At 40.3% G+C, this 19,128-nt stretch overlaps 1 protein-coding gene, 1 long non-coding RNA gene and 1 pseudogene across 12 annotated transcripts in view; 2 read left to right on the forward strand and 1 right to left on the reverse strand.

Annotated features, from left to right (window-relative positions):
- atp2b2 (ATPase plasma membrane Ca2+ transporting 2) overlaps window positions 1-19,128 on the forward strand; it is a 126,797-nt gene that overhangs the window by 22,575 nt on the left and 85,094 nt on the right. For 4 of the 11 annotated variants that reach the window (XM_077603791.1, XM_077603796.1, XM_077603798.1 and 1 more), the window contains exon 1: window positions 12,415-13,304. In XM_077603791.1, coding sequence (XP_077459917.1) covers window positions 13,103-13,304 — 202 coding nt within the window. In that variant the 5' untranslated portion in view covers window positions 12,415-13,102. Of the gene's footprint in view, window positions 1-12,412; window positions 13,305-19,128 lie in introns of those variants that run through there. The other 7 variants (XM_077603794.1, XM_077603793.1, XM_077603792.1 and 4 more) reach the window with 5 other exon arrangements.
- On the forward strand, window positions 3,787-3,906 carry LOC144076359 (5S ribosomal RNA; annotated as a pseudogene).
- Window positions 14,792-17,252, reverse strand: LOC144076160 (uncharacterized). The gene is made up of 3 exons (XR_013300753.1): window positions 17,205-17,252; window positions 16,139-16,240; window positions 14,792-15,430 (listed from the first exon to the last, which is right to left on the reverse strand). It is a non-coding gene; the product is annotated as an uncharacterized LOC144076160 (long non-coding RNA).

A 19,128-nucleotide genomic window follows, 5' to 3' on the forward strand; every position in this document is an offset into this window, starting at 1 on the left:
ATATATTTTAAAAAAGCTAAAATAAACATTGTTTTAGATATATAAAAAACTGAATAATCAGGGCTTTTAATCCAGTTCTTTTAATCAATTTATTTAAAAAAAATCTAAATATTATATCTAAAATGGTCCGGCCCACATGAAATCGAGTTGACGTTAACGCGGCCCGCAAATTAACCCGAGTCTGACACCCCTGGAGTAGAGGATGGTAAGTAGATGGCCATGAGTCCCAATAAGGCTGCCACGTCAGCACAGAGGTAGTGAAGTCATGTTGAGTGATGGTGAGAGAGCCCTGAAGGTCTCTGACTGATTTTGAATTGAAAGCTTTATTGTCATTGTGCAAACTGTATATTCTCGCATAAAAGCCACCTCCGCGTATAAGCCGTACTCCTAAAATTGCCTTAAAATCTTTGAATTTTACAATTTCTCCTTCTCGTTTTAATAGGGAGTACAATTGTGTTACTTTAAAGGGAAAATCTTAAGAAAAATCATCGCACGTGGTATTTCTGAAATACTGTATGAATCGAAAGGATCGTCTGCTGGATTGGACATTATTTGGGTCAATATCATAAAGACATTAATATGCCAGTCTTTGCAAATGCAAAATATCAAATTATTTAATTTGAAAAAAGAAATAAGTCTATCTTGATGAGAAACTGATGCTTTTAATGACAGAAATTAGAATTTTCTTATCAGAAGTTTAAGATGTTGTGGTGGCCATATTGCTTCTAATGTCAAAATATCTCGATTCTTTCGATAGTTCTTCATATTACTGCAATAATTGTCACTTTCGAACAAGAAATAAAAGGAAAAAAATCAAAGCTGAATTTTGTTTTATTTCATAATCACAAATGTACAATCATGCAGCTAAACCTTCAAAATCTTTTCTTTCTGTGTTCCGAAAGTGTGTTGCCAGCGCGTAGACAAATTCAAGTCACATGAGCAGTACAACCAGGAAGTGTGTCCGTAGCGCTCTAGATTTCACCAAGTCTCTGGGTACACATTACACAGGTATCAAGGCTGGTATATTAATGATCGACCGAAAGACCTTCGATCAGCCTTGACAACTATTGAAATGTGATGACATGGTAAACACAACGAATACATGTATCAAGGATACTCGTGTCTGGCCCGTCAGAGCACGTTTAACTAGGTAAGACAGTGGCACCCTAAGTAGGATGGCGGCGCCCTGAGCGAGCAATGGCAGGCACATGTACCTGAGTTTTTTTCACGTTCTATGCAAGATACGGTTCATTTCTTGTTTAGTGTTTTATCTGTTTATCTCTTCTCTATTTTGAAATAAATGACCATATCGGCCGCATTGTCTTGCATGTCACCTTCCAGTTCCGTGCATGTCAAGTCTAATTTGAGCGCATATAAGCCGTACCCTGAATTCAGTCATCTTTTTTTGCGACAAATACGGCTTCTATGCGAGAAAATAAGGTACATACATACTTTGTATATTGTACTTGTGAAGGATGAAAAAAAGAATTGTGGCCTTTCACTTGCCTTTGAAGGAAAAGGAATGAAATGTATGGAAAAAACAACATTAAAATCTATACACTGGACAGCACAAGTAGGGAGGCAGCAACATGGTGCGCAACACATCCATGCCTCCTTGCACTGGTGGAGGGCGGTGAGGTGATGGCTCACGGAGGCGTTGAGGGGCGGGCTGGGTCATTCATTCCTGGGAGATTTCTCCAAGTCCAAAGATAGGTTTTTCATTCCAGTCCCGAAATGTACCGAATTTGTTGCCTTTTCTGGCCTCTCCCTTACCAGGCTGCTCTATCCACGTCCAATGAAGGAGATCGAGCACCGCGTCCAGCTTGGGGTTGATCCAGTAGCCTGGTCACCGCATCTGTAGCCCTGGTAGAGCCTTCAATAATCCAATTGAGAGCGCGCCGCCAATGCCCTTCTGACAGATTTGCCAGGACAATCTTCTGAGCTCCCTGTTAAATCCATTCCGATGAGTTCCGCCTGGACAAAGCAGGTTCTGCTCTCCCTGCTCTACTTTCAGTCAAAAATATTGAAGGACCAGTTTACTTATTCCATTTTTACTTCAAAGTGAACAATCTCAGGTCGTTAATCAAAGATAAACAAAGATAGATACAAAGAAATATAAATCCAGGGGGGTGGTAATGGAGCAGCTGTAAAAGCATCTGCCTCTGATGAAGGCAAGCAAGAAAAAAAAAACGGTACTTCATAAATGGCCTTGTGCCATCACATGCTGCGTAAATAGATCTGTTGGAGACAGAAGAATAAACTCATAGTGTGGGCCCTAGCCCCTTTGACTTGTTTTCTTTTGAGAACCCTTGATCATAGTCATGCCCAAAAAAATCTACGTGAAAAATTGACCAACAACCATGGGATGCTATTCTGACACCCTGCATAAATCGTGGATGCATATTTTTGTCTTATTTTTGATTTTGGACCTTTTTTTGCTCTAGTCGTAGATTATTTTGTAACTTAGACAGTAAAATTAGAATTAATTTAATGTAAACACTTAGAAAAATAGCAAGGCTCACAATAGAATGTTTAAATGAGAATGTCATGGCTTTAGCATTGAGAACCGTGGACAAAGTGCAAAAAAGATTTGTTTAAAGTCAGTTGAAATAATTGGGGCAACTTATTGGGAATAGTTTAGTGAGAAGCCAATTAATGTTTCTTTGGTGGTGGCGCAGTTTTTGGCATGTTTGGTAAATGAAGGTTCAGTGATCGGACTTCAAACTAGTAGCCTTGTAAAATTCACTTATATCTAGGCTCCTTCCCATAGACTTGGAAGCATCTCGTACGGTGTGTGCTACCAATCCGGGTGCACTTAATCCATGTTTTTCTTACATGTTAACTTGTTGGAATTCTGTCTTGTTTTTTCAATCCTTTGTCAATTCCATTTCCATGTCTCTACATAACAATATGTTCCAGATTAAAACACGTGCTTGACAAGACTTGACAAATTCTACTGCTCTCTTTAAGGTCTTTGCAAACAAGTGCAAGCAACACGTAGCTGACAATGAAAATCAGAACATGTGTTGAAGGGGCGGTACCTGCCAAAAGGTGTGTTGTTGGGCATTCTCACCCATACCTAGAGGCAATTTAGTGTCCAATCAGCCTACCATGCATGTTTTTGGACTGTCAGAGAAAACCAGAGTACCCAGCGGAAACCCATGCAGAACATGCAAACTCGACAAAGATTGACATGACCTGGATTTGAAGCCAGGACCCCAGATCTGTGTGGTCAACACGCTAACCACTCGCGCCACCAGGCCTCCCATACTGAGCTGGCCATTACAGTAAATTGTTTTGTAATATTGTTTCAATTGTGGAAATTATCAAACTAACAATTAAGTCTCAATGAACTTTTGTGACTGAAAAATTAACATCACAATTAATATTTGCAACTTGCATTGAACATTAAGTACAACTTAAAATGTCATGTTATTGACTAGAGTCCGGGGAGCGCATTACCAGAGGTTTATTCAGAGGCTAATTGGAAAATTGTGAAAAATGGTAGTCCAGTGACTTATATGAACAACAGAAGTGCTTATCGCATCATTCATCATAGGCCTGCACTCCCTGTGCTCACTGAAGTACTGTGCTCTTGAACCATACTGAACTAGGATTTTGAGCATCATTATTTGTAGAGTCCTTGGACCCTTCTGACTTCTTAGCAGGGTCGGGGCCAGGTTGGTACTTGGATGGGAGACTTCCTGGGATTACCAGATGTGTAAGCTTTTGTATATTATGTTTCTGAACTATTTTTTAAATAGCAAATTTTCAATTACATGATTGGCTTGCGGCCATACTATCCTGAAAACGCCCGATCTCGTCTGATCTTGGAAGCTAAGCAGAACCGGGGCCTGATTAGTACTTTGATGGGAGACTGCCTAGGAATACCAGGTGCTGTAAGCTTTTGTATATGATGTGTCTGATCTATTTTTAAATAGCTAATTTTCAAGCACATGGTCAGCCTATGGCGATACTACCCTGAAAACGCCTGATCTTGTTCGTTCTCGGCAGCTAAGCAGGGTAGGGCCTGGTTGGTACTCTGATGGGAGACCTGGAATACCAGGTACTGTAACATTTATATTACAAGCAGAAGGGCCTGACAACTACTTGGGCGAGGTTGTTGGTACGTGTGCATCCATCACGTAACGGGCAAACAGTTGATTCGAGTGTGTGGTATTTCTTTTAATGGTCTAATCAGTCTCATGTAAAGCGTACATGGCTTATCTAAGAGCCATGTTTCTATATGCGTATCATTTCAACTGGGTTGTATTACGAAGACAATTTGTGAATAGTGAAATTGTATTTTTTTAGCATGTAGAGTTGGTACTGAGTAGAACTGTGTCATAGAGGATCAGAAGTTTGGCGCGAGGAGGTATTGGAGGATTGTAGAACTTCTTTGTAAACAACATTTTTCGCAAGGGTTTTTTTGAGAGAATAGGAACAGCTTTGATGAAGAGCCGACACGCAAGCTGGCGACGAAGAGTTGACCGTGTGAGAAACATTGCTCTAGCAAATGAATGCCTGCAACTTCTCTTTGGGATTTGTTGATGGACATACCAAAACACAGCTGAACTGGGGAAGTATATTCCAACGTATTGATTTGAGCGGTAGAGGTGCATGCTTGGAATGAAAACACTTTCTCCTTTCCCACTGCCGGTCAGTATTTTTGCTTCAATTTAATGTTTGGTTGAAGAGACGTCACTACGAAGCGGGTGCGATTGCATTGCTTTGGCGGCACCAGATTTCAGATGCATATAATTGGAGCTCCAACCATGAGTCGAGGGAGTTCAATAATTCCATGGTGTGTTGTGCCAGGTCTGCGGGGTTTGGTGTGCGGTCAATAGATCTGTAGACCCGCTTCTCTCCCGGAATAAGGTCTTGAAGCCTCTGGTTTATGACGTTGGCGTTTGCGTTTTTTGGAGCCAGAATGGCTCGCCTGGCTACCCAATCCGAATCTCGGTAGTTCGTTTGAAGATTGTTGAAAACTGCTTCCTGCAGATCAGTTGGTGTTGCAAAGATTGTGCCTATATGGTGTACGTCGATGTAGTCATCACAATTAGCAGCCGCATGCGCTTCGCCAATTTCCAAAAGTGCGGCATTGAAGTATTAAGACTGTGGGTCTGCACTTAGGTGTTCGCGCATGTTTGTTGTGAGGTGTAGGTGACGAACATGTATTCACAATGTTAAAGACTTTAAGCATGCTCTGAGAGCATCGGTGCGAGTTCCCTTTTCGATAACAGGCAGTGTTTGTCAGAAATCACCACACAGCCGAACTGTATAACTGTGTACATATATATATATATATATATATATATATATATATATATATATATATATATGTATATGTATATATATGTACACAGTTATACAGATATATTATAACGCGCAAAAATGTGGCTTCAGTCCATTTTCCATGCTTTCACACTGACATTCTGTTGTCATTCATGTCAGGCATTTCCTCTGTCTATGTCTAGGTCTAATGTGCTGTTTCATTGAGTACTGAGAGGGTTTGTGAGGGTTAAAAGCGCTACGAGCTCACGGAAGTCAAATGCCTTGCCACTCGCCTGGGAAGTTTTGAATGGATTTACCGTAATGGAATACGCGGTGAACATCCGCTGAGATCGCAATAAGTAGCGTGTCAGCAAGAAATGAGACCAGTCAGTCAAATGGTCAGAGTCATACAACATTTTGAATTTAGCCCATAAACAAGGCGCACCACCTGATTAGGCGCACCGACTGATTAGGCGCCCTGTTCATCTTAGAGAAAATTTTAGACTTTTAAGTATATATATATATATTTATAAATTTATTTATATATATATATATATATATATATATATATATATATATATATATATATATATATACTCGTGCCTGTTGAAAATAAAGATTAGTAATATTTTTTTTATACTAACAGTGTTAAAAGGTAACATGCAATAAAGTAACATTTTTGCAATCGCAAAGAAATATGACATTTTATTGGTCTTTTCTAACTACAATTGTGTTTCTTTAATGCCTTACTGGCTGCTCAAATATGAACTGCTGGGTTTAGTGCTATACAGTGACGCGGTGGCGCACCGGCTATGATGTCATTGCTTTGTAGGCATTTGATGTAGTTTCACTCCTAAGACTAGTGCTTAATTGTGTCTACATGCACACACAAGCACCCCACGCACACACACACGCACACACACACACACACACACACACACACACACACACACCCCCGTAAACACTATCTCTTCTTTTTCCCCAGAGATCATTTGTTTGTTTTCATTTAGAGAATCTGGCTGAGACAGGGTACCCGCCTTGGCAAATGCCCAGGGAGCATTTGGCACGTAAAGTAGGCAAGTTGGTGAAAAAGACTCAGAGAATGATATAGTACAAAGTGGACAAATTGTACAAAATTAAATTAAAAGAAGATGGTTATTTGGATTATTGTTAATCGCTTATCAAGATTGTTTTTTAGGGAAATTCTCTGAGGTCAATAGGTGTGGAAATATATGTTGGGATGAATAATCGGTCGGCCTGCTGGCCTAAAATTATCTGAATCATAGACTGATGTTAATTATATTATGTTCATGAATACTAATTAACTAATTCCGAATTATCTGTCAGCTTCCTTCCTTTGCTTTTCCCCCAACTGGATACTCATTTGCAAATGTAGCATGCCTTACTTACCTGGAAATGTCTTTCCACATGACTCTTTTTGTTATGTGACAGCTTCTTGCTACAAAGCACATATTCAGTCCTTCCTTCTGCATTAGCAATGAATGCACATCATTCAGTCCAAGAATCCTCTGTTTTCCTCTGTTATTTTTCTCTTTTGGCCTTGGGATCCATGGCCCAAAACATAGTCCCTGTTTTGTTTGATTGATTGATGTATTGAATAAGGGACAGGACATATTAATGAACATATTTGTGTTCATGTTAATGAACGTGTATATGTATATATGTAAGATTGAATTTGAAATTGAAGAATTTTCATCATTAGTCCCTTGTGTAGGTTGAAGATAAACAATGACACATTCTAGGCCCACACACTCACTCACACACACACACACACACACACACACACACACACACACACACAGACACACACACAGACACACACACAGACACACACACACTGACACACACAGCACAGTTTTAGACAGCATTGTGATCGCAATTTTGTTCGTCTAACAGCCAGGCTTTAAGATGATTGGCGAAGAGGCTCAGAGACGAGAGTTCACATATGTTACTCACAGCAATAAAAATATTCAGCAGATTCGAATGTACATTTATCTTCCATACCACATGTCCTTGCAAGGGGACAGGATCTTATTCCAGCAGACTTCAGGTGAAAGGTTTACACCCTAGAGTGGTCACCAGTCAGCTGTAGGGCACACAAAGAGACAAACAACCATTCTCATGCCCAATCATACCACCACCCGGCGGGAATCCATCCTACACTTGCCCGCACCGAAGTTAGGCGAGTGAACCCCTACACCATCAGGTGAATATGGTGAAGAATAACCCTACCAACTAACTGAAGGATAATATTAATGCAACATTTTTTATTTCTGGTCACATTTTTTCCTGAGATAACCGAAAAAATCGAAAACCATTTTCTCTCGCTGACTAAATCTGAGATGGTGAGCACTTCTCTGTCATTGTGATATTCTGTCTCACCTCACAGGTGTGCTTTGGTCTAGTTTCTGCTCCATCAACGTTTAGCTGGATCAAGTCTTGCAGTTTAGCAAGCACCAAGCAAGAATTGAAAAAAATCTGTTCTTTAAAAGTAAACTGATAGGTTTATTAATTAGTCTTTAATAAAACAGAGAGACATCATTTGGCATATTCTAGCTACCAACTTGCAAGGAAAATCACTCCCGACTCGTCCTCGTCCAAGATGATTCTGAAGAGCGGCATCCTCCTCTGTCCATCTAGTCGCGAGACATCATTCAAAACATCTAAGGTAATCTGATTCCAACAATTGCATAAGCTAACCGAATAAGACCATCGAGGTAAAAAACAACTGCAACAATAATCGCATATCAGGTATTCATTAATAACAATTAAGGTTGGAACTCAAAAACAACTCCATTGGAAATTAAACAAATGAGCCTCCATTCGGCAAAGCAATTCCATATCAAGCGAACCGAGCGTCATAATTTGAGAAACATATGCGAGTAATCCCGGAGGTTGATTGATAGCCATCCGCTGAATCAAAAACAATTTAAGCGTCCTTCACAGATCTTCATTGTGAACTTGTATCTGGATCGAGGCGTATCCTCCAGTAATCAGTCCTTGAGCGAGGACTCGGTGAAGTCTCTAGCTGGAGCCAGCTGTCCTGGAGGGTGACCTCGAGCTTGCTCGGTGATACTTAAAATATAGCCCAAGTTAAAATATAGCTTCATTAACTATTAAAGATTAATGAACATATAATAACATCCCAGAATAACCCCAACATAAACGTTAGTAAAAACATTATGCATCTGATTATTTATTGGATTTTATTGAATGTACACAAATATGTCAAAGATGTCATTTCCATGTAATATACACATGCCTCACAGTTTTGGGATCGCGGGTTCAATCCCAGGTTTGTACCGTCCTATGGGAGTTTGCATGTTCTCCCTGGGCTTGCGTGGGATTTCTCCATGTACACCGGTTTCCTCCCACATCCCAAAAACATGCATGGTAGGCGAGTTGAACACTAAATTGACCCTACACATGCGTGTGAGCATAAATGGTTGTCTGTTTCCTTGTGCCCTGTGATTGACTGGCCACAAATCCAGGGTGTACCCCACCTGGTGCACATAGCTGGCTGGGATAGGCTCAAGCACCCCTGCAACCATTTTGAGGATAAGCGGTATGGAAAATTAATTAATATAATATATTTTTACATTATCAAAGGAAGTGTACTTCGTCCAGACCAGCCACTCAAACTGCTGCTGCTGCTGCTGTTCACATAACCAAAGAATTTCTGCACAAACTGTAAGAAACCATCTCAGGCAAGGTCTTATGCATGCCTGTCGTCCACATTGAAGTCTCGACCTTATTCCAGTTTGTCCTCTTAACCATCTTGAGTGGGCAAATGTTCACATTCAATGGTGTTTGCCATGTTGGAGAGGTATTCTTTTCATGGATGAATCCCAGTTTGCACCGTTCAGGGCAGATGGCAAACAGCATGTGTCGCGTCATGTGGGTGAGCTTTTTTATTTTATTTTTATTTAATACTAATGTTATGGAGAGAGTGACTTGTGGTGAAGGTGGGATTATGGTATCGGCAGATGTATGTCTTGGATGAAAGACATAGGTGAATTTTCTGAATGGCATTTGGAAACAAGAAATAACAGGACGAGATCCGTAAGGCCCTTTTTGTGCCATGCATGCAAGAACATTATCTCCCATTGCCGTATGATAATGGATGGCCCCATGTTGCAACGATCTGCACACAATTCTTGGAAGCTGAAACCATCCCCGTACTTGCAGGGTCACTATACTCACTGAACATGTCACACACATTGAATATGTTTGAGATCTTCTGGATCAACATATTTGACTCCCTGTTCTGGTTTCTGCCAATATTTTTATCATATTTGTAACAGTTTATGGGAAAATAGTTATTTTGTGTATGTGGAAAATGTTTCAGATTATATATATATAAACCGCAGTGCTCAAATTTTACGACATTTAAAAAAAATCAAAATATATATTAGCCTGCTGCTATTGGCTTGCAACCAGTTTAGGGTATGTTGGGCCTCTTAGCTATAGTTAGATGGGATAGGCTCCAGGGTCCTTTTCACCCTTGCTGTACAGAAGATGAATGAATGGATGAAATAATTTATATATTCCCTGCAGTTGAAGCCACAGTCAACATATTTTAATATGGGATATTTATATGAAAAAATGTCACACAGATATATTTGTTTGATCAAAAATACATTTATTAACCAGATACACATGTATCAACACACCGAGTTGCACCCTTTTTGTTAATATGGAGTGGCTTTTCACTCGGAGACACCATAACTACTATTTGTGTTCTCTGAAGCGCGCTGAAAGAACAAAAGAAAAACAAACAGACACTTCTGTGGCAATCTGTTCTATTGAAATCAAATCCAAGTCAAAACAATCACAGTTGGCCTTAATAAGATTTACAATTTAAGGTTTAGATATAATATTTGGATTTAAGATTTTGATTTACAATTTGGATTCAAGATTTATGATTTAGATTAGTTACCGAGTGCTTAGCGTATTCGCCTCATAGTTATGAGATTTAGGCGTCAATCCTAGGTTCGGACCTTCCTGTATGGAGTTGGCATGTTCTCCCCAGGCTTGCGTGGGTTTTCTTCGGGTACACCACTTACCTCCCGCCTTCCAAAACAATCCACAATAAGCTGGTTGCACACTCTAAATTCCCCTTAGGTACGAGTGTGAGTGTGAATGGTTGTATGTCTTCTTGTGGGCTGTGATTGGCTGGCCACCAATTCAGCGTGTCCCCTGCCTGGTGCCAGTCGTTGGCTGAGAGAGGCTCCAGCACCACCCGCGATAAACGATACAGAAAATCAATGATTTGGATTTAAGATTTGGATTCAAAAGATGAATTAAATATTTAAATTTATGATTTGTGTTCAAAATTTGTCTTTAAGCTTTGGCTATAAGATTTAGTTTCGAGATTCAAATTTAACATCAAAGTTATTTTTAAGGAGTATCAGCTGAAGCAAGAGTCATTTATAAAAATTGCAGTTTTTGATAAGTCAAAAGATGTCTCTGGCAAGCTTTGTTTTCTTTTGTGTATAGTCGCCAAGAATTTTGTTATCCATTCTTTTACAATATTTCTAATCATCCTTAGTTGAACTTCAAAGCTTCTTCTCTTCTGGCAGCAAGGGTCTTCTCTTGACAACAAGTCATTATGTATGGGAAATTACCTAGTTTGACCCATACAATGATGCAGTGGTTCTTTCGCCTGACTTTGGTATGGGCTGTCTGGGTTCGATTCCCACTCGGTGGCGGCCTGATTATGAGCGTGCATGTTTGTCAGTTCCTTTGTTCTGGAATTGGATGGTACCCAATTCAGAGTGCCCCTCTCCTGTTCCCTGTGGTTGGCTGGGATGGGCTCCAGCACCCCTCACAACCCTTGTGAGGATAACCGGTATGGAAGATGGATGGCTCAATTAGCAATTTTCTCACAAATTGAGGATATGGAGTTATCGGCTTGCTGGGGGTGTGTTTGGAGGATATAATGCACACAGAGCATGCATTGATACCCACAAGAACTAAAGAAGATTGTCATAATGAAACATTTCCCAAGTCATTCATTCATCCATTCATTCAATTATCTTCCATACTGTACATTCTCGAAAGGTTTGCAGGGGTTGCTGGAGCCTAACCCAGCTGACTTCAGGCGAAAGGCAGACCACACCCTAGACTGGTCACCAGTCAGCTGTAGGGCACACAGAGAGACAAACGACCGTCCGCACTATCAATCATACCGACACCAGCGGGAATCGAGCTTGTGCCTGCCTGTACCGAAGTCAGTACGAGTGGACCTCTACTCCACGAGGCGGCTCTTGCCCAAGTTGTGATAGAATTTCAACACACCCTGTGCGAAGTCTTTAGTGAAATCAAAGTGTCTTATTAATCCAAGAAATAGCTGCTTTGTTATGAAACTGACATAAAACAGTTGTGGATTATAGTCAAAAAATCATTTAGAATGCTATGCATCATTTAAGACTAAGTGAATGAAAAGCACAAAAAATTGTCAGCAGCAAACAAACTCGAGTATATATTTAAACTAGTATGTACTCAGTTTGGTTTAAAACCAAACAGCTACAATATTGACTATCAACGGGTGAAAATTACAGTGAAAAAACATACTGTAAACAGAACTCTTGATTAGACTATGAATATATGTGTGTGTATATATATATATATATATATATATATATATATATATATATTCAGCCTCTGCCCGGAGTCAGCTAGGATAGGCTCCAGCACCCCCCGTGACCCTAATGAGAATAAAGCAGTTCAGAAAATGACATGAGATGAGATATAAGTATACAGATGTGACTGTGAACAGAACCGATGTATGTAGTATCCAAACATATAAGCAAATGGAATGTTTAGGAGAGATAATCATGTTAATAAATACAAAAGTAATTCTAGGCATGTTCTATACGGCGCCGATGTGAAAATGATCAGCAGCACTGGTATGTGGCAAACCGATTATGCAAGAGTCAATGAACAGTATCTAAGAAGTTAGAATACAATAAAATACTAGCAGCATTTCATATTGCATGTATTTTCTTGTCATCTTGATGTGTGACGCCACAGGGACCGCCTCCCGGCCACCTCTCCCAGCATATCCTCCACAGAAACAGTGCATGCCGCCTCTTCCATTTTGTCGTCAGAGCGGCGCCCAGCCTCCCGCCCCCATGCGCACACCACCTCTTTCTCCGCATCCGAGAGGAGCATCCTCTTCTCTCTCCTCCTCATCCTTGTCTTCTCGCCTGCCGCGCTCTCTCGCTCTCCCTCTCTCTAGTTGTCCTCAGAATGAGGTTAGCAGCTCTGTCAGCAACGCTCCATCGACACAGAAGTGGCGGAGTTACCGCAGTGGTGGGCTGTGGTTGTACCTCTGCGCGACACAACCCCTCCCGCGCTGTCCTTCACCTTCTGTCCTCTCGGAACTAACCCCCTCTCTCCTTCCATCTCTCTATCAGAATGGGGAGGACCACCATGTAGAGGCGGCAGCCGCATCGTAACAATGGGAAGCCACACATGGAGCGGGTCCGGACTGCAGCCGTGGTGAGCCTGAGCCCCCACATTCTCCAAGCCTCGCAACCTTCTCAGGATCTGACCACAGGGGCCGTCCGACGCTCACCTGGATACTCCCCGGTCTGTGCTTTGCTGGCAACCTCTCCCATCTTCCTCTGCCTGCTTCTTCTGCTCTGCTGCTGAAATAGATGCTCCCATAATTGGATTTTGCCCTCCTTTTTAATATCTCCACAAGTGACATACCCATTTATTATCATTACTTTTTGTCTACTTGAATTCCGCTTTGGAAACTGATCCCATCCCTATTAGCAATAACCCACCGGTTGGCATCATGGGGGACATGTCCAACAGCGATTTCTATGCCAAGAACCAAAGAAATGAGGGCGCCAACCACGCGGCAGGTTTTGGTTGCTCGCTCATGGAACTGCGCTCGCTCATGGAGCTGCGCGGCACCGAGGCGGTGGTCAAGCTCCAGGAGGACTACGGGGGTGTCGAGGGACTGTGCAAACGACTGACAACCTCACCCACGGAAGGTGAGTCCCCCTCTTCCACATACACGCGCACATGTACACCCGCTCATCTCTATACTCATATATGTGGGACGTTTTGTTGCTGATGTCTACATGACTCACGTCCTGCTGGGTTTGGTTATTATAGGAACTGTTGTAGGATCATCCTCGCAAAAGAGGGAGCCCCTTTTGAAGTACATTTTCTCAGCTAGATTACCTGTTTAGTATTCACAAGACTGTCACCCATTATTCCCGCCTGCTACCTTCATGTCTTTCTCACATCAGCCAATCAGACGTTTCCTTTCTAGAAGGATGTTTGAAGGTAATGTGCACAGCCCCGAAATGGAGTGCATGCTTTATATATGATCAATCAAATCATAAAAATGCTTGCTAATGCTGGAGTTCCATTTTAAATGTTAAATGTTTATAGATGGTCATACACAATTGCATTAAATATCCTAACCTACATGCTAAGAACATTTTTTTTGTTAGAATGTGGCATGTGCATATTTGTGTATAACAATAGGACTTGAATTTTGTTGTGTACCTTGCGGTAGAAACACAGGAACCTTGATGGTTAAACAGTTCTCCTGGCATTCATTATTTTCCAATGCCAAACTGTTGGCCTTCATGTTGCTCAATTATTATCATTTGCGTTCTGTCTGAAGAATCATTTTGGAACTCTTAACCCTCATTACAAGGGGAAAATCACTGTTATTAAATGAAAACATGAAAACACACAGGGTCACTTAAGACAACACGTTAAATATGATAACAATGTTAATGCAATAGAAGCTAGCCAACCAGTGGTTATGTTTAAAATGCTGAACTACATCTGCAATGGTTAGTCTATAATGGTTGCCTCTAATTGATCACTACTACTCAGAAATCTCCAACAACTGGTAATGAAATGAATACAGAAGTGATCTGATTTATAAGATTGTTGAGAGACAGCCAGTGTGCAGTCAATTTTATGCTTTGACTTGCATTCAAAAATTAGGTTTTGGGTGCTCTATGGTAGCATGGAACTAAAAAACAACAACAGTTTAGCAGAAAATGAACCATTCTCATTGGATTTTTGTAACTCCCAGTTGAAGTTTTAAGACAAGAATAACATTATAGAATAGATACTGAAAACAACACGTCTTTGAATTTGAATGCGAACAATGCACAACCGGTCACTGCTTCGTAAGTACGGTCTTATGACATTTAAGGCTGCGATTAATTATTTATGTATTCTTTTCTGATCATTTCAATGGCGAACAATAATTTAGGATATGGGGGTCTTAAAAGCAAAGTCATTGAACCCATTAAACCCGTATCTTTTTTCTTACAATTTATTAGGATTCTTGTTTTTTTTAATGCCTTAGGCTTAGAGTGTATGTCCACATATATTTCCAGTAGGCCTGATGGCATTTGCAAATGTGCAAATGTTCTGTTTTTGTTCTCATGCCAAAGAAAGAACAAATAATGCAAGCATGAGTTCAGTTGTTTTATTTCTATTAGGGTTATGAGCCCTCTAGTGGAAATGACAAGCCTTTTTAAGGAAGGACGTAGAAACCAGTTGGCACTTTTTGTTATTTCTTCCAGTGCTCAGTTCCTAGGGCTTGACTATACTTGACATCTCATCTCATCTCATTTTCTGAACTGCTTTACCCTCATTAGGGTCGTGGTGGGTGCTGGCTTTCTTTTAAAATGATTAATTCCATAAACGCAATGTGCCAACCAGTGTGTCATATAACAGGTCTCTTTCTCGATGGCTACCAAATTTGTGTAATGACTTAAAATAATTGTGTTGCAATGATGTGTAGTTTCTTACAGTCCATTCACCATATTTAATTCAAGATCAGGTAACCGCTTAAAAAAAGAAGTTTGTTGCAGGACCATCCTAATACAAGCTAGAACAAGATTACACATACAATTGCATAACAGAAGGTGTGAGTGACTCAGATAAAAGTTACGGTGCAATGTGATACCCGCAGTGTCTCGAGTGATATTTGAAAATGAAGCTGATTTGCAAAGTGCAATCAAATTTGCATAAGTAGCACATAATTTCACACAAGCGCCCATTTTATTATTTTACTAAACACCGGTAGAGAATTAACTGCTGATTGGCCTGCACCAAATCCAGGACCAAAGTCATAGACACCCTGAAATAAAAGGAGGAAATGTGCAATTATTAATATGTTTCACATATCCATCAGATTTTAAAGAAGATGCGATTTAGACAAAGCAGACCACAGTACCCCGTATTTTGTTATAGGAAATCCTGAAAACTACTTTACATACAAATTATCAAAATTTTGACACTATACATAAACAAACAGGCCGCCTCATGGTGTAGAGCAGGGGTAGGGAACCTATGGCTCGGGAGCCATATGTGGCTCTTCTGATGGGTGCATGTGGCTCTTCGCTAACTTGTGAGGTAAAATATGTACTTAAACCGCTGGTCACAGAGCCGAGTCCCAAATGCACCAATAGGAGCGTCACGTCGGCACTATGGCGCTGACACTACCTCTAACTTCAATCATCTTTTTCTTTTAATTAAACTTTTTTGCATGCATATTTTCATTGATTAGCAACTAAGTAACAGTGTTGTCAAAAGAATTGTACTGTAAAAGTGGTAAAATGACCCAAAAAAGACAAATCTAATCTAATTTTCACATTTTTACTCTTAAATTCAGAGTATGTCTCTCAAGGAATAAAACTTGAAAATAGGAATTGTTTATGGCTCTCCATGTCAAAAAGGTTCCCGACCCCTGGTGTAGAGGTTCACTTGGTGTGGACAAGCGTGGGCTCGATTCCCGCTGGTGTCGGTATGATTGTAAGTGTGTATGGTCGTTTGTCTCTCTGTGTACCTTAAGGCTGACTGGTGACCAGTGTAGCGTGTAGTCTGCCTTTTGCCCGAAGTCATCTGGGTTAGGCTCCAGCAACCCCTGTAACCCTTTTGAGGATGTGCGCTATGGAAGATAAAATGAAAAGAAATGAACATAAATAAACAAAAAAAAATCTTGGCTTATCAATTTTTCCAAATATACCATTTTTTTTTCCAAAATGATGGTCACTTGCTGCCTAAGGACAAACCCTAGAGTTGTCGCTTGCAATTTCATGTCAATGGTTAAAAGCAGTGCTGGGTTTTATTTTTGTGCGTGTGCTGGGGTAGTCAACCATGGCAACTTAAAACATTCATTTATTTTCTGAACTGCTTAGCCTCACAACGGTCGCGGATGTGCTGGAGCCAATCCTAGCTAACTACGGACACCAGGCGGTGGCCAGACAATCGCAGGGCACTAGGAGATGGGGAACCATTCACACTCACACTCTTACTACCGACAGGCAATTTCGAGATATTGTAGGAAAATTGAGTACCCGGAGAAACCCATGCTAGCCCGGGTTGAACATGCAAACTCCACACATTGAGGATCGACCTGGAATCGAACCCTTGACCCCAGACCTGCAAGGCCAACACACTAAACACTCAAACCCTGGGCCGTCAACTTAAAACCTATTTAGAAAAAAAGAAAAACATTACACATGACTTAAAAAAATTCAAATATTGACATCCAATGAAATGAAATAGTATGATGACTTGAATGAAGTGTGTATTAATGACTTTTTTTTTTTAGAAAGTGCGCACATACATATATAGTAAAACTGTAGTAAGCAAGTAAGATGTGGAAGAAAAGAATCATGTTTCGGGTTCTTCACTCAAAAATGTATTAGAAAACTGCAGTCAGACGTAAAACAACAAAATATTTTAACTGTTGGCCAGTTTATTACATATCGCAACTCCTCGTCAAACATAAGTTTCCAGGCCCGAATTTGGCACGGATGGATGAGTTTCATCAAATAACAATGAATAACAACGTATATCTTTAGAATTTTGATCTTGTGATGACTTCATTTATATGATAAACCACTAACCAAAACAGTCAGTCCACAAACACCTGCAAGGATCCACTTCTCCAACACCTGCAAAAATTGAAGGGTTATCAATTAATAAATTATGTTTATTAACTGTTGATGACTCCTTTCAGATTTTCCCTAATTGTACATTTATTTGAGTTAAGTTGGTTAATAAAATAATGTGGAAGTATGTAAATAGCTTTTATAGTATTCAAAAAGTCCCCGATGAACTGCATGACTTATTGGATATATACTATATGTGAATAGCTAGATTTCCAGCAGTGTATTTTTTTCTATTATGTTGCATTAAACTAGGATAATGGCATGTTCCCACAAGATGTTTAGAGTTGTCTTCATTGGAGAAGATGCTACCAAGCGAGATACCAGCCTTTTCCATGTGAGAATCATTAATTGATGGAATGCATGATTCTGTGGCTTTCCATGGAAAGCGTTGCCATTAGCATTAGTGATCCTATCTGATGCATGTTCACCGGTTGCTTCTGCGTGGCTGCCTTGCAGAACATATGTTACAAGAGAAATATAATCGTGCTAATTATCAGTGAAGGTATTGGTTCACCGTCATTTGTGAGTGAGTGTGTTTGTGTGTGTGCGCTTGGACTCTGTAGACATGAGACTGCATGGCCTCATTAGTATAGTGATAAATAGGGGACATTTTTTTCCTGCAGAATTTAGATTCATAAATGATTTTTTTTTCAATTGGGAATACAGTATTTTATTCCTGGTTCAGTTATCATTTTTGTTGTTCTTATACCCAAGTTATGCCTGACGATGTACCAGATGTGTGGCGAGTGTGATGACCTATATATAGACTTGTGATAGTTTTATACACGACAAGACCTAGGAAAAATTACTTATACAGTAATTTGACCCAAAATAACATCATGCAGATACAGTTTATAGTTACTGTACCTGTTCAGTTTTTCATTATTTTACTCCTTTTTTTATTTCTGACACAGACAAAGTGCTAAGTTAACATGTACAGTTGTAACTCTACTTACGAATGCTTCTACATATGAAATTTGCAGTTTACAAAAGCCTTTAATATGAAAATTACTGATCCTTTTTTCATTAATTCATTTTCCAAACCGCTTATCCTTGTGAGTGGGTGCTGGAGCCTATCTCAGCTAATTATGGGAACCAGGTCGGGGGACACCCTGAATTGGTGGCCAGATAATCGAATGGCACAAGGAGAGGGAGAACCATTCACGCTCACACTCCTATTACCTAGGGACAATTTAGAGTGTTCAACCAGCCTACCAACCATGTTCTGGGGATGGGGGAGGAAACCGGAGTACCCGGAAAAAACCTACGCAAGCCCGGGGAGAACATGCAACCAGTTGTCCACTGGGCTGCCCAAATTATTGATCGAATATATGACAACAAGATCCAGGTTACAAAATCAAACATCTACCAAAATGTAAATACATTTCTATTTATACCCATGAGAAGAGGCCGCTCTGAGTTTTCCTCAATACGTTTTCTGTAAAATTGCATTTTTACAAAAATAATTTAGCAAAGATCCCTATTTTTGATATTTGAACTTCATTGCATGTAATGATTATGTGGTTCCTTTGCACTTGACATGCCGATGTGGAATCAATTGTGTTTTCCCCCCATCATCACTTGCCATTTAGGTGAGTGAGGGGTGAAGAAGCTAGTGTTTCCCTCAAGCAGACAGCAGGTGAATAAGTCATGCAGGGGCCATATGGGATGTCAGTGAGTTTACAGCTCACTTTCACAGATGCTCTGACAGTATGCTTCACATGCAATGAGGCCCACTCTTTGTGACTTGTGTAAAGGGAAATGGCACTTACTGTGTTTGCTGACAGTATACATTCAAGTCTTGAAGGCTGCATTGTCTCAACCTAGGACAAGTAATCTCTGAGGTAGTGAGAACATGCTTTCCCATAGTAACTACAGG

This window comes from Stigmatopora argus, chromosome 6, assembly GCF_051989625.1.
Source record: "Stigmatopora argus isolate UIUO_Sarg chromosome 6, RoL_Sarg_1.0, whole genome shotgun sequence".
Taxonomy (NCBI): domain Eukaryota; kingdom Metazoa; phylum Chordata; class Actinopteri; order Syngnathiformes; family Syngnathidae; genus Stigmatopora; species Stigmatopora argus.